Source organism: Bubalus bubalis, chromosome 3, assembly GCF_019923935.1.
Source record: "Bubalus bubalis isolate 160015118507 breed Murrah chromosome 3, NDDB_SH_1, whole genome shotgun sequence".
NCBI classification, from domain to species: domain Eukaryota; kingdom Metazoa; phylum Chordata; class Mammalia; order Artiodactyla; family Bovidae; genus Bubalus; species Bubalus bubalis.
In genome coordinates this window covers 173,743,545-173,770,478 of record NC_059159.1, presented here as the reverse complement: position 1 = coordinate 173,770,478, position 26,934 = coordinate 173,743,545, and the positions used below count along the sequence as shown (strand labels likewise).

General features: G+C 59.2%; 1 protein-coding gene across 14 annotated transcripts in view; it reads right to left on the bottom strand.

Annotated features, from left to right (window-relative positions):
• MYT1L (myelin transcription factor 1 like) overlaps window positions 1-26,934 on the bottom strand; it is a 378,916-nt gene that overhangs the window by 24,895 nt on the left and 327,087 nt on the right. For all 14 annotated transcript variants that reach the window (XM_044940559.2, XM_044940561.2, XM_044940566.2 and 11 more), the window contains 3 exons: window positions 10,325-10,387; window positions 4,420-4,503; window positions 2,907-3,128 (listed from right to left, as the gene is read on the bottom strand). In XM_044940559.2, the coding sequence (XP_044796494.1) occupies window positions 2,907-3,128; window positions 4,420-4,503; window positions 10,325-10,387 (369 nt within the window). The remainder of the gene's footprint in view (window positions 1-2,906; window positions 3,129-4,419; window positions 4,504-10,324; window positions 10,388-26,934) is intronic.

The following is a 26,934-nucleotide window of genomic DNA, read 5'->3' as shown; positions in this document are numbered from 1 at the left end:
GAAGGTGGCCTGATGCCGGCTACGGTGTGGAGGGACCCGGGAGCTGTGCTGATGGAGATGAAGGCTCATGGGACAGACAGCCTGTGATACCCCCTAGCTGAGGACCAGAGAGTCCGACCCGCTAGACGGCGGTGCCAGGGGCCAGCGGGGCTGGGAGAGTGCGTCCAGTGGGTACAGGGTTTCCCTCTGGAGGTGAGGGCTCTGGGGGTGAACGTGCTTGCACAACAGTGAGACTCTACCTATCGCTCGCGAACGGGACACTTAAGAGTGGGTAGGACGGTAAATGTCATGTTGTGTGCTTTTTACCACAATTGAAAAAGTGCAGGTCAGCTCTCCCAGGGTCCTGTTCACCCCCAACCCCCTGCACCCTGTCCCCCATGACACATTTATACCCAGAAGGAGGGCGCCCGCCACCTGCCACCTGGGGGTTCCCGCCACTCTCCAGGCAGCATGCACGTCCCTTCCCTCCCCAGAGGGGGCAGAGGTAGCGGGTCAGACAGCTGAGTGAGCTTCACAGAGAAATGAAGCATTAAAATCTCCGCGCAGCTCCGCCCACCACAGGCAGGGCCCCGCCCACCGTGGAGCAGCCTCCGATACTGAGGCTCCGCCCCTGCGGCTCCGCCCACCACAGGCAGGGCCCCGCCCACCGTGGAGCGGCCTCCGATACTGAGGCTCCGCCCCTGAGGCTCCGCCCACCACAGGCAGGGCCCCGCCCACCGTGGAGCGGCCTTCGATACTGAGGCTCCGCCCCCACAGGCTCCTCCCTCAGTGGCTCCGCCCCCCGGCTCTGTCTTTCTGTGGAGCCGCCGGAACACAGCTCTGCCCCCAGTGCTAGACGGGGTGGGCTGATGGTTCCTGCCCTGGACTCAGGGTCTCCTCCTGGCACCCTCTCGGCGCCCTGGGTGAGCTGTCTGCAGACCCGAGGGTGCATCACGGGGATTCTGGACGGAGAGATTCTGCGGAAGCACAGTCACGTGTCTGTCTTCACTAGACCTGCCCCAAGATTCCCTCCCGCTCCAAGACGGGGGTGCCTTTGAATCAAAGCCCCCGCCTGGCCAGACACAGTGCGGAGGAGTGTCGGTTAGGGGAAAAGAGACCGGGAAGGGTAGAAACCAGGAGAGCCTGGGCGTCTTTATGCGATTGCTGGGTCCGGGCACCTGACTGTCAAGCCGGAGGGTAAGCAGGTGTTGGGGGTGCGCGGAGGGGCCCAGGGTCCCGCCAGGTGGGAGCGCCTCAGAATCAGGGGCCCGGGTTCGCCCCACAGGCCCCAAGGGGGCGCTGAGTGACCAGCCTGTGGGGGGTGCACGCTGCTGGGTGGCTCCCCACGGTCACTCTTCTGATTCTCGGGCAACAGTTCAGTCAGAGGCTTGGAAACAGCACGAGGAGCAGTTACATTCATGTCCTCTGGTGATGTTTCTGGTACCCAAGAGTGTGTGTGTGAGTTAAGTCGCTCAGTTGTGTCCAACTCTTTGCCACCCCATGGACTATAGCCTGCCAGGCCCCTCTGTCCATGGGATTCTCCAGGCAGGGACACTGAAGTGGGTTGCCATGCCCTTCTCCAGGTACCCCAGTGCTTATATGTCATCAGAGAAGTGGAGCTTGCTCTCATCTGTGTCTGATTATGGCTTATCTGTGACCCTTACCCATAGATCACGTAGGCAGGACTTAAAAAATTTTTTTAAAATGTTTTTGATTGCCAGAGACTGAAGGAAGCAGGCACTTTTTGGAGGGCATTTTGGTACTTCCTATCAACATGTGAAAACTAGCGTTTCTGCCTCTGGGACTGTGTCCTGAAGACGCCCTGGCACAAGGGAGCACAGATGTCAGCAGAGCGAGTTCTCTCGGGTAACACCCCGTCTAGAGTGGAGTTTGGGGGTGCAGGCCAAGCCCTCCCGCTGGAAGGGAGGGCGGCTCTGAGCGGAGTGAGACGTTTGTCCCGCTAAGTGCATGCAGTGGCCAGCCTGGCCCAGGTGCCCGGGTGCAGGGCTGGCCCCACCCCACGCACACAGCCATGAGCACTGTGATCTGTTTCTACCCAAAGGAAGAAGCCAGTGTGTGCTGTGGGTTGGGGGCCTCTGTGTCTTTGGATGCAAGCCTCTCTGTTCAAGGGTGCTTTCTGAAGGGAGATGCGGGGACTCCCCACCCCGCCTTGGGGAGAGTCAGGGAAAGACACTCATCTGTCTCTTTTGGCCCCTGAGTTTCTACCTGAGCAGGAACTTCTTTACAATAAAAACCAAACTTCCTAAAGAATGTTAAGGCTCATTGCCGCATGTCATTCCTTTCGGCTTACTCTGTGTTTGATGTGGTTTTGCAGATGGAGGTGAGGTGCCCGGGGTCTGAGGTTAGAGAGTTCATGAGACCCTGTGGGTTTATGTCATACGTGAGGTGCTGTGTCTCCCGCCTGGCTCCCAGAAAGCTGGGGGTGGCTGAGATGTGTCCACATCAGTCATTCATCCTGACGCCTGCGGGGGCCACTTGCCTCTTCTTCTGAGTCAGTGTGATTGTATGTACATAGATTTTAAAATTAAGCAAATAATAATCAGTGTGGGGGGTGATTGGATTTTTGGAGGTTTTCTGATGTATCTGATGAGGCGCCTGTAACCACGTGCCACCTTGTCCTTGAGTGGGATATGTTTGCCATATTCAGCCAAAACGAATAATTAAACCCACAGATACTCTTGTGAGTGTGTGTGCGTGTGTAAAATGACAACCTGTTTCTGTGGATCCCAATCAAAGGCATTGGGAAGCCTCTCCGTATACACTGATGTGGTGGGACGAGTGTGTGCTCTGCAAAATGCGTCTGAGTTTGCTTCTTCCTTCCCTGCGCCTCGGCATGCTGTGAGCTGGTGTGGGTTCCCAAGTCCTCGCTCCCCCTGGCTGGCACGCAGGGGGGCAGGTGCACTCACCTGCGGTGGGTGAGGAAGCTGCCGCTGACGTGCCCCGAGCCGTCGCAGCCGGGCGTGGGGCAGGACATGCCCTCCGTCTTGACCGACTTCCAGGAGAACTGGGAGCCGTTGAGGTAGCCGTCCTTCTGCCTCTTGGCCGCCAGCGGACACCCGGACGCGCTGCGGTGCGAGGCGTACTTGCCGGTGATGTGGCCCTGGCCATCACACCCGGGCACCGGGCACCTGGGGGCAGAGGGGGCACGTGACTGTCTCGCCCCCAGGTGCCCGGTGGCCCCACAGCCGAGTCAAAGTAACCTGACACGAGGGAAAACCCAGCATCTTCTACTCCGGTTCCGGTGGGATTAAAACAAAACAAAACCACTCAAAGGCACCACCTAGTGGAGCCGTGAGGTAGTTCACCCTCCGGGAAACTGGTCCAGGGAAGGTCCAAGAAGCTTTCCTGGAGCAGAGCATCCCGGCTTGGGGAGGGATGCTCACACCGCGGGAGGAAAAGAACTCGTTTGTTGGAGCAGCTGGGGTGCGGGTGTCTGTCTGAGAGGCACCGCTTTGAGACAGGGTCTCAGCCTTCGGCAGGAGATGTGCAAACTCAATGGGAAATTGACTTTGGGATTCTTTTTTAAAGATTATTTTAACAAAAAAAAAAAAAAAAAGATTATTTTATAAACCTGTTCTTCTCAGCTTCTCAGCTCCTGTTCTTCTCAGGAGCTGGAGAACACCTATTTGTTTGGCCGTGTTTTCTAGACCACAGGATTCCCCTCAAGCCAGACAGGGGTGTGAGCAGCAGAGGTGGTTTAGTTACAAGGTACTCCAGGAGCACTTTTTTATTTTTGTAATAAATGGGAAGCTCACCAACTGGAGCTAAAGTTCAGCAACAGCCTAATCAAGCAGTGCTTCTGAGACCTCTCTGTAACGGGTTATGCAAAGCGCCGGGACTTACAGCCAAACCACAGGCACGCTTTTAATTGAATTTTTTGGTTTGTTTTCATCAAAAATTTTCTCCAAAGACACTGAGTGAGATTAAAATTTCAGGAAAGTGGCATTGGATTTATATCACAGGTTTTTGAGGCTCACTGGGAAGAGGTTCAGGGCCATTGCCTGCACGGAGAGGGTGGGGGCTGGCCTTGTACCCCCGATGATCTCCATCCTCCTTAGCAAGAAGCAGAGGACCGACAGCGGAATGACTTGCATAAGCGGGAGACTCAGCCGTATGCTGGGTGTTGTGGTTAATAACGTCATAGGCACTCATGAATCTGACAGTGTATGTAAATACGCTCAGTATGTATGCAAATACACCCAGTAAATTAACTCTTTCTCCCCGTGAGTGGTAGAGGGACGTTCCTTGTAACCGGTTGTACACCCCAGATGGATGGACATTCGGCTGTCACCTCGTCTGTCCCTCGGAGGGTGCTGTGCGTGGTTCTGCTCTCGAAGCTGTGACCTCGCCCTCGTCCAGCCGCTCGGAGCCTGACCTGCCCCAGCCGGCAGCCCCCCGCCCCGCCCCCAGCCGGCGCACCTGATGGGCTCCTGGTCCTCCTTGTCCTCTTTGCTCTGTGCTATCCTGATGCCGCTCTTCTTGGCTCTTGGGCAACCTGAAAGGCTAAGGAGACAGGTGACTTCAGAAGCTGGCCTGCACCTTTACCCTCGAGCTCCTTTCACCGTTGATGGTGCTTTGACCCAATTTCCTCTGGAAACTGGTGCTCCTTGGCGTGAAGACAAAGTCCTGGGGGAGGGCCCATTCGGGCACAGGAGAACCTTGGGGACTTCAGACACTGCAGGTCTCCCAGAAGGGCACCCAGAACCTGGTGGGGGGAACTGGCCCCTGTGCGGTCCGGAGCCCAAGGAGAGGCGGGACTGGCTTGTGGTGGTGGGGTGTTCTCAGAACAGAGGGGCTACAGTGCGGAGACACACAGGCCCCTCTTCCTTTCTGCAGCCGTGCCTGCAGACGCATCACAGAGCCCCCCAACCTGGGAGGGGTGTGCACCTGCCGTCCGGCCCCATTTACCTGATGTACGACTTCCCATGGCACCTTTGGAAGATGCAGTGCAAACTGACCAAGCTGATTTTATTTACTTTTGGAATTTGGAGAACTAACAGCTCCCATTATCTAAAGGAAATTTTCCAGCTGGAATGTCTGTATGATTTTTCTTTCCTGTTCAGCAGTAGCTAATACCAGGCTATTCGGTGTGAAATTATATAGAATGACAGGGAATCTTTGTAAGGAACCAGAGAACCGGGCCCCGGGCGGTCTCTGGAGCTGCCCAAGGGGCTGGCGGCGGGGCCCGGCGGGGTCTGGGAGGGTGTGCCGCTCTGACCCTCTTCCTGACTTTGTCGGGGCTGCGTCCCCCGAGCACGCTGGTCCTCAGCCCCTCGCCCCATCACCTCCGTCTCCCTAGCCATGTCCCGCGCTTGTGCAGCTGCCTGGCTCCTCTCTGGGAAGCCGCGCCTCCCGGCAGAGGTTGGTCTGAAGCCCAGACCTGCGCCCTGGGGCTGATCGGTGTCGGCCCGTCCTGCCTGCCTCCCTCTTGTCCTGCCTTCCCTCCTCCACCCTGAACTTCAGGGCGAAGCGTGGCTCTGGGCCCCCGCCTGCCAAGATGGGGCTGGGAGTGAAGAGAAACTGGAACAGAACCAAAGCAGAGCAAGTGGTGCCACAGGGAGCTCAGTCTGGACCTGACCCTGACTCCGAGGAAAACTTGGCTCTGATACAGGGGCTGGACTGGAATCCTGGCATCATGTCCAAGGCGGGAGAGTCCACAGCCAGCTGTCCCAGGCTCTCCCAGCCTTGGCAAGTTTCTCCGAGGCTCTGCCAGGCTCAGCGAGGCCAGCCTATGGGTAGGAAGGGGTGCTGCTGTGTCTGAGTGATGGTCCTGCATGCTGGCCCTTGTCCTTGAGAAGCTGTGTGTGTGGCTGTCTGCATGTAGAGCTTTGTGGCCCACGTGAGAGCCTCTAGATGGGGCCAGTGCCCCCCAGAAGGTTGCCAGTCCTGATCTGTGCTGGTACCGGGGAGCCTTGAAGGGGGCTCTCACTCCTGCTGGTGTCTGCGCTTCCTCAGGCTGGTTCCCCCACCTGCCCGGGACCGGGGGACAGGTCCACCTCGGGGCAGGGAGGACGTGGGGCTCCAACTTGGTCTCCCCAAGCTCAGGGGACCAAGTGGCGCATCTCAGCCCTGTGCTGCCCCGTCCCCAGGGAGGGCAGGTTGTGTCCTTGTTGTGAAAGAGCGGAGCGAAGGTGCCTGGGGACCAGGACCAGACCTCGCGGGGTGCCGGGTCCCTGCGCCCTGTGTTCACGCCCCGAGGGTCAGAGCAGCCCTGGAGGAGAGTGCAGCGATTCATGGAAATGCTCTCGGCACAGACGGGAGGGTCCGGGGACGGGTTCCTGCAGTGCCGTCCTGGTGGACAGCCTGGAGCCTGTGGGGTGCCGCTGCCAAGGCGGGAGGGTCCCGGGGACTCAGGCTCCCGCTGCGCGTGCTCCAGGCCACAAGGCTGTAGTCCTGGGTTGGGGGGGTGTTGGGGAGCCTGCGGGGAGGGCCTCCCAGAGACGCTGCTGTGCCGAGGCATCTGGAGACGGCCGAAAGGAGCCAGCCTGGAGCGGGGCCAGGGAGAGAAGGCGGTGCCTGGAAACAGCGCCTCTGCCGGAGAACTGAAGAAAGGGCTCTCGTGGCTGTGGTTCGAAGACTGGATACTTGGGACGTGGCCTGAGCTCCTCCGTCTGCAGAGCGAGGTCTCTCCGCCGATGTCAGAGGAGACAGAGCTTCTGACGATGGGTTGTGTTTTTTTGATAGGACATCAGAGATGGCCAATACTATTGATTACAGTAAGCTTAAGAAAGCTTCAGAAGTGCTGGAGACAGCAAGTCACACCACCATCCCAACCGCAACAAGAGCGCAGGCGAGTCACAGCCTGTGTCGGGCGGGAGGGCAGCCCTGCCTTTCCCCGAGGGAGTGTCTCAGGCCGTCCAGGGGCAGTCCGTCCACGACCAGCCGGGACATCGGCGGTGGCCTCTTAGCCAAGTCCTGCTTCCTACAGCTAAGCACTCAGAGCCTGTTTCCTCCAGCGGAGACAGACATGATCCTTCCGCTGCTCAGGGTGCTCTGAGGATGGCGGGGGGCACGTTTCCTGGTTCCCGGGGCAGCGTCCAGGACACAGCCCTGGGGAGAGGTGATGTCCGAAAGCAGACGACCTGCCTCTGGTTGGGGGCGTCGGGGGGCCCGAGGGTCAGTCCTCTCCTCCCTGGAGCCCAGCACCTCACCTGCCTCTGGTGGGGGCATCGGGGGGCTCGAGGGTCAGTCCTCTCCTCCCTGGAGCCCAGGGAGGGGCACGCACATCTCTTCGTGGTGTGCTTTGCGGACCTTGCGTGTTTCATGAGTCAAAGGTTGCGGTCGATCTAACAAGTCTATAGGCTCCATTTTGCCAATAGCATCTCTCACTTCATGTCTCTGTGTCATATTTTAAAAAACTCTCGCAATATTTTAAGCTTTTCCATTATTGTTACATCTGTTATGCTGCCCTGTGATCTTTGATACTACAAGATAACTACAGCTTGCTGAAGGCTCAGATGATGGTTAGTGTGTTCACAGCATTTGAATCAGTGGCCCGGATCCACCGAATCCGCCTTATCTCTGAGGTGCCTGTGCCAGGCTGGAATCTTGGCAGGGTTTAGAATAAGGCTGAGTGAGGGTCTGCTCCCTGGGAGGAATTTCCCCAAGGTTCGCAAGTAGGGGCACCACCTCGTGTTCCCAGGATGTGACAGTCGTCCAGTCGTGTCCGACTCTTTGCGACCCCATAGACCATGCAGTCCGTGCGATTCTCTGGGCCAGGATACTGGAGCGGCTAGTCTTTCCCTTCTTCAGGGGATCTTCCCAACCCAGGAATCGAACTCAAGTCTCCCACACTGCAGGCGGATTCTTTACCAGCTGAGCCCCCAGGGACGCCCCAAAAGGCATGTTTCTACGTGTACTTGTGGCCTCTGAGGGTCACTGGGCCTCTGTCCCTCTCTGGCGTCCAGTGTGCACAGGAGTGTCACGCAGGCCCCTCCTCCCAGCCAATGGCTCGAGCCCGCTCTGACTTGCACACACGGAGCGTATTTCTCCGATAAACAATGCTGTGGAACATGCCACCCCGCAGGGCTGCGTATAGCCCACAAGTGCGCTGAGAACCAAGTCAAATTTATTTCTCAGCTCTGTGGACTAGTCCTGGTACTGTTAACTCCAGCCCTAGAGAAGGGCTTCAAGTCAAGCTTTAATTACATTTTACTCACAAGTTTACACTATCCTAACTAACCCTGTTCTATGTAAGTGAATGCATACACATGTTTAAAATTAAATTGAATACATTTACGTCATGCCAAACCAAAAAGAAAAAAAGTAGAAAAGCAGACAGGTGGACATGAAATGACCAGGAAAGGTTCGCTTTTAGTTTGCAGGCGTTGCTCGGTACTGGGAGCTGTGGCCTCGTGAGGGCTGAGATACAGTCTAACTTAAAATCAAGAGTAGCGCAGAGTGTGCTTGGCTTAGATACTGAACTTGAGCTTGATCTGATTTCACTTCATGTTCCCTAAAGCAGTGAGGCTGCTGCGGAGATCCCTTCTGGAGGTATTCACTCTGCTCTGCATTTACGATGCAGCAGCTGGCTCTGGCGGCCTGGTAAACCCAGCAAGATGACCTGGCGAGACTCCTCTGGACCCTGAGGTGCGTGGCAGTGGCCCCGGGAACATCGGGTGTGTTTGGAGACGCCCAGTCGTCAAGAATGGGGAGGGGGTGCCAAGACAATGAGTGGGTGGGCTGGCGCTGCTCCCCAACACCCGGCGGTGCACGGGGTGGTCCCAGGGCAAAGGAGGGTCAGACCCCAAACGTCCACAGCGCCAGGTGACAGCCCCAGACAGAGACTGAGGTGTTTCCATCGAGCGAGTGTGAAGTCTGGCCATCATTCGGTTCTCTTACTGGGGCTTCCTAACCCCTGCATCCCCAGACCCGCGCTGTTTAAAGGATGCTCCCAAATGGATGGGAAGTGGACACAGAAGCATGCGACTTGCAGCAGGACCCTAACGAGGAAAGAGCCTCCCTGGCGAGCTGTGTCCCGAGCCAAGCCCAGCCAGCCGGCGGGGGGCGGCCCTGACCGGAGCCCCAGGACCTGGTCACTTTGCAGCCACACGGCGTGGCCCCACCCTGCCCCCCATGGCCCAGTCTGCTGGTTTGCAGCCGACGGGCCTCGGGGTGACCCCCAACTCTCCTGACTCCTCCCTCTCTGTCTCTTCTTTGTCCTTCCCCTTCAGTTTTTGTGGGGGAAACTGAAGGGCTCACCCACTGCCCAATCTATGATCTGATCTCAGAGAACGGCAAGCTGACAGCTGTGTCGCCTGCCCATCTGTTGGGGGCAGCTCTGCGCCTCCGTGGGAGGCTCTGTGTCAAGGGTCTCCGTTCAGACCGGCTCTTGTCCTGACCGGGCTTGTTGATCCCGACTGCACTCGACAAGGCATTCCTGCTCAGGGCCTCGGGTCTACACCCTTCTTTGCGCAGACGTTGTATTGAAAGTCTGTCCCTGCGCTCCTGACACAGGGCCTGCTGTGGGGGTGCTGCTGTCGCGGTTTAGTTGCCAGGTCATATCTGACTCTCTGGGACCCCACGAACTGCAGCCCTCCAGGCTCCTCCGTCCATGGGATTCTCCAGGCAAGAATACTGGAGTGGGTGGCCATTTCCTTCTCCAGGGGATCTTCCTGACCCAGGGATCAAATCTGTGTCTCCTGCATTGCAGGCAGACTCTTTACCCTGGCCACCTGGGAGGCTCCTGGTATAGAATGGAGGTTCATAAACTGTTTAGGGCGTGTGAGCGGCCTGGAGTCCCCATCATCTCGGACGACGGAATCTCCACGCTGCCCTTAGAAGTCCCTGCCTTCGGGGACCGGCGGGCCCGGATTTGTGAGGTCAAGCATTTCTGTGTGCTCAGCTCTGCTGATCCCTGCTTATAATAACCAAACAGCTTTGTGGCTCTAATCTCAATATTTAGGAGATCAGCTCTCAGTGGGATTAGCAAGCTTGCCTCTCAGGGGCTGTTCTCAGGGAGCTTATAATATCCTGGCTCTTCTTCTCATCCTTTGTCAATTTAGAAGGGCGTGCTCCTGCATGACGAGAAAGGATTCCTGCAGATGGAGCTGGTGGCACCATTGCCGGAGGGACAGGGGCGTCCGAGGGGCCCGAGAGCTGGTGTTCTGAGTGAAGGCGCCACTGGCTGGGGTCAGCCTGCTTTGTGGTCGAGGGTCTCTAGACCCTCAGTTCCCCGATGGAGCCACCTGAGCACGTGTGGAGCCTGAGCTGAGAGGGCATGGGGGAGGGTCTCGAGCCCGAGGCCCCCGTGGAGCCACCTGAGCACGTGTGGAGCCTGAGCTGAGAGGCCATGGCGGGGGTGGTCTCGAGCCGAGGCACGTACCTGCGGTGGGAAGCGTAGTTGCCCGTGATGTGCCCGGAGCCGTCGCAGCCAGGCGTGGGGCACCTGCAATCACAGACACACACAGGGGTCACTGGAAAGCTTCAATCTCCTGAACAAGTAGCTTCCTTATTCATCTAGTTTCTGAGGCTCTTAAGTGCTGAGCCTCCTTTGGTGAAGGAGGCGGGGCAGAGCTGGAGGGTCCCCGGGCGCATGGAGCAGACCCATCCCCGTCTCCTCCAGGCTCGGCCAGACCCCGCCTCCCTCTGCGCACGGCGGTGCCCCCGGGGGCCGGAGGTCTCGGGGAAACACCTTGGTCCCCAGATATTCAGCCTGCAGTCTCCCCACCTCCACACGCCCTACGTGCCCACCCCGTCTCTTATTCAAGCTCGGTGGGCCAGTCACAGCTGGCGAGTTGCTGCACCTTCCACGCATGATGTGAGAATTTTTACATGAACAGGCACACACACTGGCCCAAGACTGGTCTGTGTCTAAACTCAAAACCGCACGTTACAAGGGCCCGGCCACACTGACCCCCTCCCAGCCCTGCCCCTGATCGACTGCAGGGCCTGGTGCAGGCACCCCCGTGCTAGGCCAGGGAGTGGGACCAGGGTTCTTTCAGACCCTCCGTGGGCACTCAGGGAGCTCTGCTTTGGCACCAAGGTCTCTTGGTCCGCAGGTCAAGTCAACTGAGATCATGAGAGGGGTCCGGACGCCTAGGGGCCTGTGCTTAAACCTTCCCGGGAGCTCCCTGCAGTCTCTCTGCCACATCAGAGCTGCGCCCGTGGCAGACGCTGTGTGTGAAGAGAGTTCCCTGAGTCCTGCCTCTGCGGACTGCCTTGAATCCACCATCGCGGGAACCAGCTGTCCTGCAAAGACGCTTTGGCTCCAGCTACGTCAGCTGCATTTGTACCCGCCAGGAGGTTGAGAATAAAGGACAAAAGAGGGAAACATATCTTTTCTTTTTACGAAGTGTTAGCTCTCAAGAAGCAAGGATGAAATGATAACGGTGTGACTGCCCAGGAGGGACTCTTGGAGGGGGCCCTGTGCCAACATCCACACTCAGTGAGCATCTGAATTCCTGGCAGGGACACAGATCACGAATATAAAACAGTCAATAAGGGTAAATGCTTTCTGGGTGATTTCAGCTTGCTCTCTGCGCTGAAAGACACCTGGGTATTGGCTGTTGGGCCAAGGCCAGCAAATTACTTGCTTACAGACAGACTTTCTCAAGGTCAGTGAGCGTGTCAGGGCATGTGTGACGGGCCCACACAGACCCGGGCTGAGTCCAGGGGTGTGAATGTCATATCTTGACACGTAGATGTCCAGTCCGTTGTGGATGTTTAGGAACTGCCTAATTCTCATCTAGTCCTGGGGAAAGGGGCACAGTCACCGACCTCGAGCACAGGGCTGGTGTGTCCTCTGAAGGATGAAAGTTTAATTGACCGCCTGCACTGCGGGGAAGGCAAACGTGGGGGAGACGTCATCGACGTGTGTAAGTGGAGTCAGGGTGTAAAAACTGGAGTCGGAGGCTGAAGGATGCTGTACTTTCATCAAAAGCAACACGCGGATCAGACTGTAGACCTGACTGTCGCCAGACTAACAGCTGTGCATGAACTTCAAGTCTGATCACAAGACTATTCGGTCAATAACGTGAGTGACTGAATTGAACTAGCTGATTTCCCAAATGGCACCTCATGTGGAGAGACCTCCCCAACCCCAGAGGGAGGAAATTTTGAAGCAATAAAAATCATCCTAAGAAAAGCAGCTCTCCATGCACGGCTCTGTTTTGAAAATGTATCAAGAAACAGAGACGTTTCCTGCCAGCCAATCATGTACACGTGGCCTTGCTTTGTGGGCAAAGAAACCCTTCAACTCTTCCTAAGTTCAGTGCAAATTTATTTAAAATATATTCAGTTAAACACAAGCAGAAATTTTTAATGACTGTTTTTGGTAGAGGCGAGAGGAGGTTGACACACCCTGCTCCGGTTTAATCGAGGCGTCACAAGCAAGACTGCAAATGAAAACAAGATCTTTACTAATTATAAAAAAGAGAAGAGGAGTTTGGAGTAGTTTTTGTGCATTTAAACCATTTATGAAAGTGTCATTTGAAAAAAAGATGTATTTAAAACACCCTTTGTCACCATGAAAACAGAGAAAATGTGGAGTTGGGTCATTTTCAGAGCTTTCACAGTGTCAAAAAAGAAAAAACATTTCCGGAAAGCGGCCTGGCTTTCTGGAAAGGTTTGTTGTTTTATTTTCAGGGTTTCAAGTTAGGTAGATGAGATCCAATACCTGGCCTGCTGCTGTGGGCTGTGCGAATGTGGAGAAGCTAAGCCCTCCGCGGTCACACCCTCACCTGGGGGAAGAAGACGGGCCGTGGGGGCTGCGAATTCACACTCACGGTCACCCACCCCAGAAACAGCCCGCCCTGGTTCTCCGCAGGGCGGTGGTTTGGCGTTTTCTTCTTCAGGGAGAGCTTCTGAGGTGCAGGAGGCATTCCGGGATGGGGACTCATTATTCTTTCTCTAACAGCGCTGCGGAGCTCATTTTTGTGTTACTGCTCAAGACTTTAAGGCTTTTACAAACTCTGAGATTTGCATACAGATTTCCTCGCTTTAATACATCCCAGCGTTTAAAAATACACTGTTTTCTGAAGTTGGTGAATGGGTAAGCGGCCATTCGCGTAACAAAAGGAGTCCGCTTCCGGCGGATCAGCCCCGGCAGCAGCTCAGGCTGCTGCACGATCAACGCACAGAAGCTCGATGGGCTTCTGCCGGGAGGGGCGCGTTTCCTCCGCGAAGGGAGGCCGTGTGTGACCACCCATACCCCGGAGGATGGAACCGGCGGGCCGCTTGTGCCGCACAGCTTGGCTTTGGAAACGGCAGCAGAGCGCGACTGGGTTTCCATGGAAACTCCCCCCAAGGCTGGGGCTCCGGCGCCTGGGTGAGGCCACCCCAGCCAGAGGTCCTCCCTGCGTCCAGCCAGTTGTCACCGACGCTCCACCAGGTCTGTTTTACAGGCCTGTGGTTAGAGCTGTAAGTTTCTGATAAATAAAATACTAGCTTCTTCATTTTTTTTCTCTCTAGTCCAAAGGTACCATGGGTAAAAACACTCTGAGACAGGAAATAGTGAACGCATCATCTTAGAATCTCTGTCTGTTCCCAACGAAAATATTCGTGATCCTTTGCCTTATCTGTGATCTTGAATTGCCTTGGGATTTAATCCATATCAAGAGAAAGTAATTCGGGGTAGTTCATATTATTATCTGGCTGAAGAAATTGGTCCTGTGTAGACATTTAAGAAGGTATATGGAAAAATCATAATAAAATCTTTAAACCACGTTTATGTTTTGCAAAATTCAGGCAAAAGTCTTAAAAAAAAAAAAAATCAGGACCACTCACAAACTCCTGGATTTCCTGGAACTAGCCTCTCTCAGTACGGACAGAAGAGGTTTCTGTGGCTTTTGTGAATCTAAGGCGTAAGGCCTGAGTACTCTGACTTCCTCTCGACCATCCGGCCCCAGAAGGGCCACTGCAGCTCACACCTCCCCAGGTCGGGAGCCCCACCAGCACAGGAGAGGTCCTCTCCATGCATCACGGCCTGTATCAGGAGAATCCTCTGATCCGCACATCACAAACGGGGCAGAGGCTGCCTCCTCGCCTTGCCTCTGATTCATCCTCTGCAGGACATGTCACCCTTGCTGTGATTTTCCTCCTGTTTACAAAACCGGGACCCTGACGCAGGGTGTAGCGGGAATAGAAGTGGTTTAATCTGTTGACTGAAGCTGTGCTGTGTCACTTAATTACTCCGATGGACATCTTTAAAGCATCTCCTCTGTGTCCCGTCGTCCTCTCTCTTTTGTATTTGTTGTTGTTGTTTATCCTCTCTCTCTTCTGTAAAGAAATTCGAGGGCTTGATAAGTAGTTCTGATGAGTGAGACATTTAAAGTAGGGCATCTTCTCTGCGACAGGAGGGCCCCGTCAGTGACGGGCCCTGAGTCTGTGCAGCCGCCCACCCTGGGCTCAGGCAGGGAGCTGTCTCATTGGCCCCTCGACAGGGGCAGCGGATGGCCAGGCAGGCGTCCAGCACAGCCTCAGATGCCTGTTCTCAGGGATCAGGTCCACCGGAAGTGATGCGGATGAGGACCCAGAGCCGGCCAGTCTCTCTGCAGCCCCCGGGCGGGGGAGGCGCCCTCGCTGGTGGGTGGCAGGAGCCACACGGGGCCGTGTGACCAGTCTGCCCAGTGTCTGCTGCGCCACCTCCCCAGGGCCGGTCCACAGGGACAGCGTCCTCAGGATACTCAGGTCTCTCATCTTGATAAAACCGGTTACTTAGTTTTAAAAATCTTATAAGTAAAGGCGAAAGCCCTGTGGGCAGGTCTGACCTGTCCTGGGGCCTCACCTGGCCTGCGAGCCGCCCTGTGAGGTCAGACTGCAGACAGGCCCCGGCTCGGACGGCAGCAGCAGAGGAACGCTCACTGGCCCCGCGGGACGACAGTGTCAAAGTTACTCAGGTTCCGGGAGATTTTTGAAGAATTTCGTGGCGTGCTTCTGTAACAGCCCTTTTTATTTTAAAAAAATTGTCTATTTATTTTAATTGGAGGCTAATTACTTTACAACATTGCGGTGGTCTTTGCCACATGTTGACACGAATCAGCCGTGGGTGTACGTGTGTCCCCCATCGTAGAAGCCTTGTTAGTCCCTTTCTTTCACACTCATCCTACCAGGGGCATTTGTTAGGTAAAACACAAAATACTCTCAGTTTTAAATACTCTCGATTTTAAATGAAATCACAAAAAAGGCAAAATTAGGCCTCATCTATAATAGTAAACTGTAATTGGAATGATTGATGTCAACTCTATAAAAGATCTGTCCCATTTATATGAAAAGTTCAATTCAAAAACATTTATGTGAAAACTCAAAAACATTTTTTTTGACTTAAAGAGATGTGGTTCTAAAAATGTGTATCTTTATTTTGAATTTTTTGGCATATAAATGGGAAACAATAAAGAAATGCAGAGGAGTGCAAAATAAAGCTGTTTTAAAACAGACAGCTGACATACACTGACTTTGAAATCTCCCCAAACAGAAAGAAACCAGGTCACTTAAAAGCAATAGACATCTCTTCTCCCCAATTTCCTGGGTTTATTTCCTGAAACTGGGAGAAAGCAAGGATCTTATGAGTCGATTTTTAGTTTGCGTGACAGCCAGTCATTTTCTCTTCTTTTGAATTTGGTATGGAGGAGACAAGTTTTGACCTTTCTCCGCCCAGGCCCCACCTGGCCCGTCTCACTGGGAACCGTTCCACCTTCCCACCCGACCTGGGCCCGCCTGGAGACCCCTGTCTCACCTCGTCCTTCTTCTTGCCTCCTGTTAAAAGACACAGGAGCACTGCAGACACAAGCCCTGACACCAAGGCAACTTCCTGGGCGGGGGGCTCGGCGAGGTTGGATCCCAGCCCCTGTAACGCCACCTGCACGGCCCCTGCTGGCCTGCAGAGGGGGCGAGTGGGCGTCCTTCCCTCCCAGGCCTGGGGGAGGCGTTTGCAGACTGGCCTTCCACCTGCGCCTGTCCACAGGACGCACCCCAGCGTTCCCCATCCCCGGCTCTCCGCCCTTCCCGAGTCACGTAAGGACCTTTATCCTGCACACTTGGCCTTCTGGTGTCCTGAATGTCTACACATTTCGAGCCCTGATATTAGCAGACTTTGGGAGAAAGCCTTGCTTTCATGCATGACGTGTGAACCAAAATCACCTTTTTCTTTTGCTTCCAAGCACTATTATTCTTTTTAAATTACACTCAGACACAAACAAATCAATGAAAAAGAATCATAAAATGTAGTACCCTTCACACGATTTTCCAAAAACATTCATTTTGATGATTCAGATAGCGTTTTGGAATGGGTTAGACCTCAGGTTACTAAGAGCAAAGTGTGGTCTTGCAGATCAAATTTAAAGCTGTGGCTACAGGGGCCCCCAGGCTGCTGACTGCCCACAGCCTAGTGTGGTCAGGGGGCAGCAGGTGGGCATGGGTGGTGGCCTGTGGGGCAGGTTTCACCAGAGCCGTGATGCCCGGCGACTCACTGACCACAGCAGGGCTGCAGTCGGCAAAGCCCAGCTGGGTGGCATGCATGCCCTGCCACCCGTTGGTAAATGGCGTGTCCTCATGGGTTTAAATTCTGACTCAGAGGCCCACACGCCTGCATCAGCCTGGCGTCACCTCTAATGAGTGTTGTGAGACCCCCCCGCTGCTCATCCCCCACTCAGGCCCCTGGATGTCCTTGGAGGGTGGGCGTTGCCCAGGTCTTGGCTGTCAACACTGGGCATAAGGGCCCCGGACGGAGCTGGGCTGGGCCCGGCCCTCTCCTGGGCCCATCTCTGGGGGACACTCGGGGAGCACTCTGGTGGTCTGGGGAGCGTGGGGGTGGGCAGGGCCTGCGACGGCAGTCCCACGGTTCATGCTGCATGCTCTCCGGCATCCTCCGATCATGCATCTCTGCTCTCAGGCCTCCCCGTCGGGCCGGGCGCTGGCTCGGACCCCAGGCGCTGCTCTGAGCCGCTGCCCGCTGCCCGGCGCCCCAGGTGATCACGGACAGGCTCCTGCCCAGGGTGGCCGACCTACCTAGCAGTGCTGCCGTCCCTCTCAATAACGGGGCGTGTCCTTGGGGCACTGCTGCGGGAGCACATGCACGTCCAGCAGCAGGGGAGCGGCTAGGCCGGAGCTGCGGCAGCCGCGGTCAGAATTGGAATTGGACGCGGAGGACCCATGCAAAAAAGAACATACAGAAAGGTGACTGTTGGAGAAACCGCCGCTGACCCCAGCCAGCCGTCCCCGTGTCCTGGGGCCACCGCGCTCGCTGTGCCTGTGATGGGCATGCTGGGCCTGGGGGCTGGACGCGGGCAGGGCCGCCCGGGGGTACTCACCTTCCGCGGTTGCACAGAGCGCTAGGGCGGCCACACCACTTACACGGGGTGGAAGACGGGCGTCAGGGACTCGAGTGCCCACTGGGAGGGGACCCTCACTGGCCACGGAGCAGGAGGGGGATGGAGGGGGGTGCCCTTTGCTGCCCTCATAGCGTCCCACCCACGTCCCTGCCTCTCAGGTGAGGCAGCGTCTGTGACCACATCCAGCTGGCCTTTAGTGGTAAGAAGTGGACCCTGGGCTGGGGAACGGATGGTGGGCAAAGGTCATCGACTAGGAGGGGGCAGGGAGGGCTGCCAGCTCGTCCAGGCCCGTCTTCTCAGCACCAAGAGTCAGTGGGGTTGCACTCGGGGAGGAGGCTGAGGGTCACCATGCCAGGGACACTCCAGGCAGGCATGCACGGGCCGTGCCCACCCCCCGAGCCCACGGGCACCCGAGGCGCAGTGCCGCCTGCCGGGTGGACACAGGCTTTGGTGCGGACGTGCCAAGGGGCCAGCTGGCTGTGGCTGCTGCAGGAGCACATGCACGCCCAGCAGCAGGGGAGTGGCTAGGATGGCAGGGACTGGCAGAGCCAGCTCCATTGCTCTGTCCATGGCAGTTCAAAGCCCCTCTCGAGGCAGCGGAGGACAGAGGTTCCATAATTTAAAAGCAAGTCCACTTCCTAAACTGCCGACCACAGCAAGCCTTTGGGAGGAAGTTTGTCCAGGGCAGAGGAAAGGACAGTCTAGGACCAGGACCGAGGGGCACTGGGACCAGTCACATCGTCCCTTTCAGCTGGAATCTTGTGCCTCCTTCTTACGTTCTTGTCACTGCCGTTTCTCTTATTTTTTATACTTGTCATGCTTGTGGATCTTTCATTTTTTGAAGCCCCCATCTTTTCTCAGAGTAAGTGTCTTTTATTCTAAACAGGAGAAGATTAAAAAATTTCTTTGTCCATCTTCTACATGAGTAATCCTGGGGTTCTCTGCAAACTCTCATGTTTTATGTCTTTTCTCTTCCTGTCCATCCCCACCCCTCTGCCCCACGTCTAGCCTCCTGCCTGAGCCTCTTGTTCACAACTGTCTGGGTTTTGAACACTTTCCAGGTTGGTTTCTCACCTTAGTCTCCGGCATGTCCTCCCTTCCTCTATGGAATCTGCCTTTTCCCTGTCTCACGTCTTTTTTTGTCAAGTTTTAAATGGTTTCATAGATGCTGAGTTTTGCAGAAGTTTCTAGAAATAGATTCATCAGATATCCTTATCTAAAGCCAAGAAGGTGAATCCAAACAGGTGAGCTACATGTTTAGGGTCACATAGGCGGCACGCCGCTGAGAGCAGAGCAGAAGCCTCTCCTCTGGTGCTTCTTTCACTCCACTAGACTCTGTAAACGTCCTCTTCTCAGCAACAGATCCAAGCCTATGGCCCTGTTGTGAGGTCTAGCCCTCATCTGGGGGAAGTTCAAAGACACAGAAGGTGGTTTGTTCTTGTCTGCGATCCACTGACCCCCATGGCCCTCTGGGTGTCTCACAAGTGGGAGAGGATAGAAACCCATTTCTGTGATTCCTGCATGGAGGGCATGGCCCCGAGCAGGGTCCAAAAGTCACCGATGGTCCTGATTTCCCTCCGATTATGGGAGGGGCGAGGGCACAGATGGGCATCAGAATGTGAACCACCTGCGTGGTCCAGATGTGGCGACCCGGAGAGCAGGTCTGGACTCGGGAAGGTTCCTTCCACTGAGGAAAAGCCCAGAATCGCCAGAAGGTGCCCAGGAAGGTCAAGGAGAGGCCTGACCCAGCGGGGATGACAGGCAGGGAAGAGGCAGGGAGAGGGCAGAGAAGGGAGGAGATACGAGAGCAGGTACCAAGGACCTGGCTCCTGGACACGCCTGCATCAGCCTGGGGCCAGCTCAGGGAGCTGGGTCGGGGGCGCTGGGCACAGGGTGGACCAGGTTCCCTCTGTGACTGCGGCAGGTCCCTGGTGTGCTGAAGTGGAGACTGCCTGCCGTGGGGCCCTTGGAGCCTCAGCAGGAGGTCACTGACCCTGGGGAGGTGAGCGTGGGGCGCACTGTTTGCAGGGAGAGCACAGGGACATCCTTCACCTCTCCAGGGCCACGGAGCCCACGAGCAGGCGTCCTCGCTGGGAACCTTGCAGAGAAGCAAGGCCTCCCCCAGGTGGACATGTCTAAAGGGAAATTTGGGAGAAGCACTTGGAGTGAAGCAAGAGAGAGGGGCTAAGGAAGAAAGAGAAGTGGAATGAGATGAGCCGACGGGTGAGGAGGCCAGGAGTGAATGTTCACCGTGAGGAGTGACGCCCCCACAGTGACCCCCGAGACCCGACGCCCCACAGTGACCCCCGGGACCCGATGCCCCAGAGTCACCCCCGGGACCTGATGCCCCAGAGTCACCCCCGGGACCCGACGCCCCACAGTCACCCCTGAGACCCGATGCTCCACAGTCACCCCCGAGACCCGACGCCCCCAGTCACCCCTGGGACCTGATGCCCCCAGTCACCCCCGGGACCCGATGCCCCCCAGTCACCCCCGAGACCTGACGCCCCCAGTCACCCCCGGGACCCAATGCCCCCCAGTCACCCCCGAGACCTGACGCCCCCAGTCACCCCCGGGACCCGACGCCCCCAGTCACCCCCGGGACCCGATGCCCCCCAGTCAACCCCGAGACCCGACGCCCCCAGTCACCCCCGGGACCCGATGCCCCCAAGTCACCCCCGAGACCCGACGCCCCCAGTCACCCCCGGGACCCGACGCCCCACAGTCACCCCCGAGACCCGACGCCCCACAGTCACCCCCGAGACCCGGCGCCCCCCAGTCACCCCCGAGACCCGGCGCCCCACAGTCACCCCCGAGACCCGGCGCCCCACAGTCACCCCCGGGACCCGGCGCCCCACAGTCACCCCCGGGACCCGCTGCCCCACAGTCACCCCCGGGACCCGGCGCCCCAGAGTCACCCCCGGGACCTGATGCCCCAGAGTCACCCCCGGGACCCGACGCCCCCAGTCACCCCCGGGACCCGATGCCCCCAGTCACCCCCGAGACCCGATGCCCCCCAGTCACCCCCGAGACCCGACGCCCCCCAGTCACCCCCGAGACCCGACGCCCCCAGTCACCCCCGGGACCCAATGCCCCCCAGTCACCCCCGAGACCTGACGCCCCCAGTCACCCCCGGGACCTGACGCCCCCAGTCACCCCCGGGACCCGATGCCCCCCAGTCACCCCCGAGACCCGACGCCCCCAGTCACCCCCGGGACCCGACGCCCCCCAAGTCACCCCCGAGACCTGACGCCCCCAGTCACCCCCGGGACCCGATGCCCCCAAGTCACCCCCGAGACCCGACGCCCCCAGTCACCCCCGGGACCCGACGCCCCACAGTCACCCCCGGGACCCGACGCCCCACAGTCACCCCCGGGACCCGATGCCCCCCAGTCACCCCCGAGACCCGACGCCCCCAGTCACCCCCGGGACCCGACGCCCCACAGTCACCCCCGAGACCCGACGCCCCACAGTCACCCCCGAGACCCGGCGCCCCACAGTCACCCCCGAGACCTGACGCCCCCAGTCACCCCGGGACCCGATGCCCCCAAGTCACCCCCGAGACCCGACGCCCCCAGTCACCCCCGGGACCCGACGCCCCACAGTCACCCCCGGGACCCGACGCCCCACAGTCACCCCCGGGACCCGATGCCCCCCAGTCACCCCCGAGACCCGACGCCCCCAGTCACCCCCGGGACCCGACGCCCCACAGTCACCCCCGAGACCCGACGCCCCACAGTCACCCCCGAGACCCGGCGCCCCACAGTCACCCCCGAGACCCGGCGCCCCACAGTCACCCCCGAGACCCGGCGCCCCACAGTCACCCCCGGGACCCGGCGCCCCACAGTCACCCCCGGGACCCGCTGCCCCACAGTCACCCCCGGGACCCGGCGCCCCAGAGTCACCCCCGGGACCTGATGCCCCAGAGTCACCCCCGGGACCCGACGCCCCCAGTCACCCCCGGGACCCGATGCCCCCAGTCACCCCCGAGACCCGATGCCCCCCAGTCACCCCCGAGACCCGACGCCCCCCAGTCACCCCCGAGACCCGACGCCCCCAGTCACCCCCGGGACCCAATGCCCCCCAGTCACCCCCGAGACCTGACGCCCCCAGTCACCCCCGGGACCTGACGCCCCCAGTCACCCCCGGGACCCGATGCCCCCCAGTCACCCCCGAGACCCGACGCCCCCAGTCACCCCCGGGACCCGACGCCCCCAAGTCACCCCCGAGACCTGACGCCCCCAGTCACCCCCGGGACCCGATGCCCCCAAGTCACCCCCGAGACCCGACGCCCCCAGTCACCCCCGGGACCCGACGCCCCACAGTCACCCCCGGGACCCGACGCCCCACAGTCACCCCCGGGACCCGATGCCCCCCAGTCACCCCCGAGACCCGACGCTCCACAGTCACCCCCGAGACCCGACGCCCCCAGTCACCCCCGGGACCCGACGCCCCACAGTCACCCCCGAGACCCGGCGCCCCACAGTCACCCCCGGGACCTGAGGCCCCACAGTCACCCCCAAGACCCGACGCCCCACAGTCACCCCCGAGACCCGGCGCCCCACAGTCACCCCCGAGACCCGACGCCCCACAGTCACCCCCGAGACCCGGCGCCCCAGAGTCACCCCCGGGACCCGGCGCCCCACAGTCACCCCCGGGACCCGACGCCCCAGAGTCACCCCCGGGACCCGGCGCCCCACAGTCACCCCCGGGACCCGCTGCCCCACAGTCACCCCCGGGACCCGGCGCCCCAGAGTCACCCCCGGGACCCGACGCCCCACAGTCACCCCCGAGACCCGACGCCCCCAGTCACCCCCGGGACCTGATGCCCCCAGTCACCCCCGGGACCCGATGCCCCCCAGTCACCCCCGAGACCTGACGCCCCCAGTCACCCCCGGGACCCGCCGCCCCACCGTCACCCCCGGGACCCGATGCCCCCCAGTCACCCCCGAGACCCGACGCCCCAGTCACCCCCGGGACCCGACGCCCCCAAGTCACCCCCGAGACCTGACGCCCCCAGTCACCCCCGGGACCCGATGCCCCCAAGTCACCCCCGAGACCCGACGCCCCCAGTCACCCCCGGGACCCGACGCCCCACAGTCACCCCCGGGACCCGACGCCCCACAGTCACCCCCGGGACCCGATGCCCCCCAGTCACCCCCGAGACCCGACGCTCCACAGTCACCCCCGAGACCCGACGCCCCCAGTCACCCCCGGGACCCGACGCCCCACAGTCACCCCCGGGACCCGAGGCCCCCACAGTCACCCCCGGGACCCGGCGCCCCACAGTCACCCCCGAGACCCGGCGCCCCACAGTCACCCCCGAGACCCGACGCCCCACAGTCACCCCCGAGACCCGGCGCCCCACAGTCACCCCCGGGACCCGGCGCCCCACAGTCACCCCCGGGACCCGACGCCCCAGAGTCACCCCCGGGACCCGGCGCCCCACAGTCACCCCCGGGACCCGGCGCCCCAGAGTCACCCCCGGGACCCGGTGCCCCAGAGTCACCCCCGGGACCCGACGCCCCACAGTCACCCCCGGGACCCGACGCCCCCAGTCACCCCCGGGACCCGACGCCCCCAGTCACCCCCGGGACCCGATGCCCCCCAGTCACCCCCGAGACCCGATGCCCCCCAGTCACGTCCGAGACCTGATGCCCCACAGTCACCCCCAAGACCTGATGCCCCCAGTCACCCCTGAGACCTGAGGCCCCACAGGTTGCTGCCTGCAAGTCCAGGCTGTGGGGCAGCCGTGTACCACTCCCTCTCCCACACCCTGAGGCCCTGGGCTGCTCTGCCTCCCGGAGGGAGCGTCCTGTGTGCTCCATGGGTGGAGAGGACTTGAGGCCTGGAGCCAGGTCACTCGGGAAAAGGACAAAGCATTTGGAAGCACTGAGCTCGGAAAAGACTCAGGGAAACAGTGCTGCCTTGGACCCGGAGACTCTCCTGAGGACGGAGCTCTGGTCCCAAACTTTCAGGAAGAGCTTTCTCGGGGACCCCCAATGGAGGAAAGCACAGGTGCTCACGGGGACGGGGTGACTGTGGGGAACAGAGGGCAACAGTGGGTGGATGGGGCCAGGCCTGCCCGTGACCTCCTGGAGGCCCAAGGGCTAATGCCCCAGGCTTCATCCTCGGCCTGGGATGGCCCAGAGAGGCACCAAGTGTCCACCCCTTGGGGGGACTGGGACCCCTCTGCAGGGTTTTTTAGGAGGCCCAGCCTGTCTCCAGGTGACGGCACATTCAGGGGAGGCCTTCTGCAGGCCCCCGGGAAGAGGAGGCAGGTCCAGGCCTCCCAGAGCCCTTGCCAGCAGCCCCCTGTCCCCACCTGGGTCACCCACACGACCCCCTCTGTTTACTTGAGCCACAGTCTCACCCCCATGGGGGCCTCTGCTTCCCAACAACTTCCCCGCCAGGTCCCGTTTCCCTTCCGGACCCGGGGCATCACAGGGCCCGAGCTCCCGTGGTCTCTCCCTCCCATGGGTCTTCCCAGCCACCCAGGCCAAGAGCTGCTCTCTCCTCTCTGTGGATGCCCTCATCCCGTGGGGCAGAGCAAGGCGCTGTCCTCTGTGCTCGAGTCTCTTGCCAGTCTCAGGGCCCAGAAGCTGGCCCCTGTCTGCCTGGCTCCCCGTCCCAGAGCAGATGGAGGAGGGGCCTCTCCCTCCGAGCTTGGGCTTTGGCAGCCAGTGCTCATAGAGCTTGTGCTTCTCCATTTTCTGCCCAGCAAGCTAGGTGCCGGGTGACTCAGAGCCGGTGAGGACACCTTGGTGGGTGGTGTGTGCTCTCGAGGGGCCTATCCTCGGGGCCCTTCCTGGTCTCAGGGGGTCTCAGTGGCTGGGGGACGGTCCAGCTGCGTCCCGGGAAGTGATCTGGTCTTCCACCCAAGTGCTGGCTTTCCTCCCAGCTGGAGCTGGCGAGCTGCCGTTTCCTGCCCTTGCTCACTGACGCAGCATTGCCCCTCTGCCCTGGGTACTTCTGTGGGTGGCAGGGCTAAGGATGCTTTCTGGGTGGGTGTTAGCCTGCTGACCAGCGGGGCTGTGCACGGACTAAGTCGTAGGTCCTGAGCATCTGCGTGTGTGAAGCTGGGTGTGATCACAGGGACTCTGTGATCATAGGGATGAAGTGAGCCTGGCAACCGGCCCTCCCAAGCCCTCCCCACCCCAAGACCCAACCCTGAGACAGAGGACACCAGGCCTCCCTGTCCTTCACCATCTCCCGGAGCTTGCTTAAACTCATGATCATTGAGTCAATGACACCATCCAACCATCTGGCCCTCCGTCGTCCCCTTCTCACACCGCCCTCAATCCTTCCCAGCATCAGGGTCTTTTCCAGTGAGTTGGCTCTTCGCATCAGGTGGCCAAGGTATTGGAGCTTCAGCTTCAGCATCAGTCCTTCCAATGGATACTCAGGGTTGCCTTCCTTTAGGATGGACTGGTTGGTTTTCCTTGCTGTCCAAGGGACTCTCAAGAGAGCCCAGCACCACAGTTCAAAAGCATTGGCAAACCACTTCAGTATTCTTGCCTTGAGAATCCCATGAACAGTATGAAAATGCAGAATATGACTTAGCTATTTTTTTTCTCTCCAGATGGGCCGGTTCACGGAGATCCTGAATCTCAGGGAGCCTGTTGACTTTCCCCCTAGCACAGAGGACGGGCCTGGAGCCAAGTTAGGCTTCTGTGCAGGGTGCTTCCTAAGAATGGCCACTGTCCCTGACCACCCAGCATCCCAGGCCATCCCAGAGCGAGCGCCAGTGACCATGAAGGCCTCTGTGCAGCAGTGGGCTGTCTAACTGCTCACCCACACTCTCCAGCAGCCCTGGGTGCTGGGCTCTACTCTCTTTGGCTGATCTCGCAGACAAAGCAGGCACAGAGGTGCCCAAGATGTGCCCCCAGCAGGCTCAGAGGCCACTGCCTGCTGGGGGGCCAGTGGGTTTAACCTGGGCAGGCTGATGGACAGTGGGCAGTGGCTCTGGAGAGGCACCATGACAGCCACCGACAGGTGTTGGCTCTGGGTGCTCCTCTGCCTGGCTCACGACAATCCCAGCACTGCAGAGCGTCCTGTGTCCTCCTGTCATGAAGTCCGGCTCAGATGCATCCGGTCCTCTGTAGGGACCGCGGTCCTTGTCCTGGGCTGTGACATTCTGCCCACGGAGGGTCCCAGGTGGTGCCTGGGTGTCCTGGGAGTGGACCTCAGGTGGCAGGGGCTCTGTGGATTGTTCAGCTCCACGGGATGCCACCTGGGGCTGTGGGCAGGGCGGTGGGCTCGGGGCAGATGGGCTCGTTAGGGAGACAAACAGATCCGGGGTTCCGCTCGCCGTGGACACGCTGCCTCTGAGGGCTCTCCATCCCAAAGTGTGCGGGAAACTCTTACAAATAAAGCCACGTCGTGGAGTCTGCTAAATATCAGCACTATCTGTGTTTAATGGAAACCAACCTGGATCTGAGTTTTAAGGAAATCATTTTAAAACGTGGCTACCCCAGAGCATATTTTATAAAAACTTCACTTATCGCAAACCACAAATGAGTTTATAGGAAATGAATCACATTTAAAAATGATTTTTGTTATGTTAGCCGTAAAGGAGAACCATTTTCTGGAAAAATAATAAGGAAGGAAGGAAAAGGAGAAGAAGGAAAGGAAAGAACATGTTTAATTAGGAATTAGGAAGAGAGGAACACGGTGATCTGTGATTCTCACGTTTCATCAGCAGTCGCCTGGGGAGATCTCTGGGGTGGGGGCCCATTCTCTGGCCCAGAAGACAGGGCAAGTTTTGCCCCCCTGGGAGGAGGGCTCTCTGGCAGTTCATGCTGGGTGGGAGGACATTCTGCCCCCGCCCCATAGCACTGCAGGGCCACCCAGTGCTGGGAGGTACCACAGGATGAGCGAGCCGGTTGCTACAGAAACCTCCTCCCTCAGACACCCACCTGGTGCTGCTGATTCTGTGATGTGTGGGAGAATTGGGGAAGCCCGCTCCTGAGCAGGGGAAACTGGCAGGGAGGGGTGGGCATCCCGGGCGGGCAGGGAAGGCCTTTCCTGGAGAGCAGGGCTCAGTCACACCATCTCTTGCCTGGACAGTGCTGCACAACCAGAATCAGGAACTGTTGGGACAGACACACCACTGGGTCCTCAGAGCTTCAGGAACCATGGGTCTGAGAGCCTGGGGGACCAGAGGCCACCCTGCAGCCAGGCTCCTCTGGGGCCGCCCGGATAGTCTGAGTCACAGCGCCTGGAAGCTCTGCGGACACAGCTGTGTCCCGAGACACAGATTGGAGACTTGCCTGCAGAGACGTGCTCCCTGCGTGCTCCTGGGGACAGAGCACGCCCCGCATGGCCTGGGGACTCCCGCTGGGTCACCCTTCGGGAAGGACTCTGTGCTGGGCGCCAGGGCCCTGGGGCTGTAGCCCCACTCTCTCCACGCTGGGCAGGGTGTGCACGTGTGAGTGCAACACGTCTACAGACTCAAGGCCCAGGGTCTCACTCTGCAGAGGTGAGGACCTCGGGGCCCCCGGGCTTTGACGGTGCTCTGTCGAGGGGGAACGGCAGACCCCAGGCCCTGACACGCTCCTCCTGTCAACCTGCCCCAGACTTGCTCTCCAGCTGCCACGTCCCCAGGCCCAGAGATGGGAGAGGAGGCCGATGAGTCCAGGCGCCCAATTAGCACGTGGCCACACCG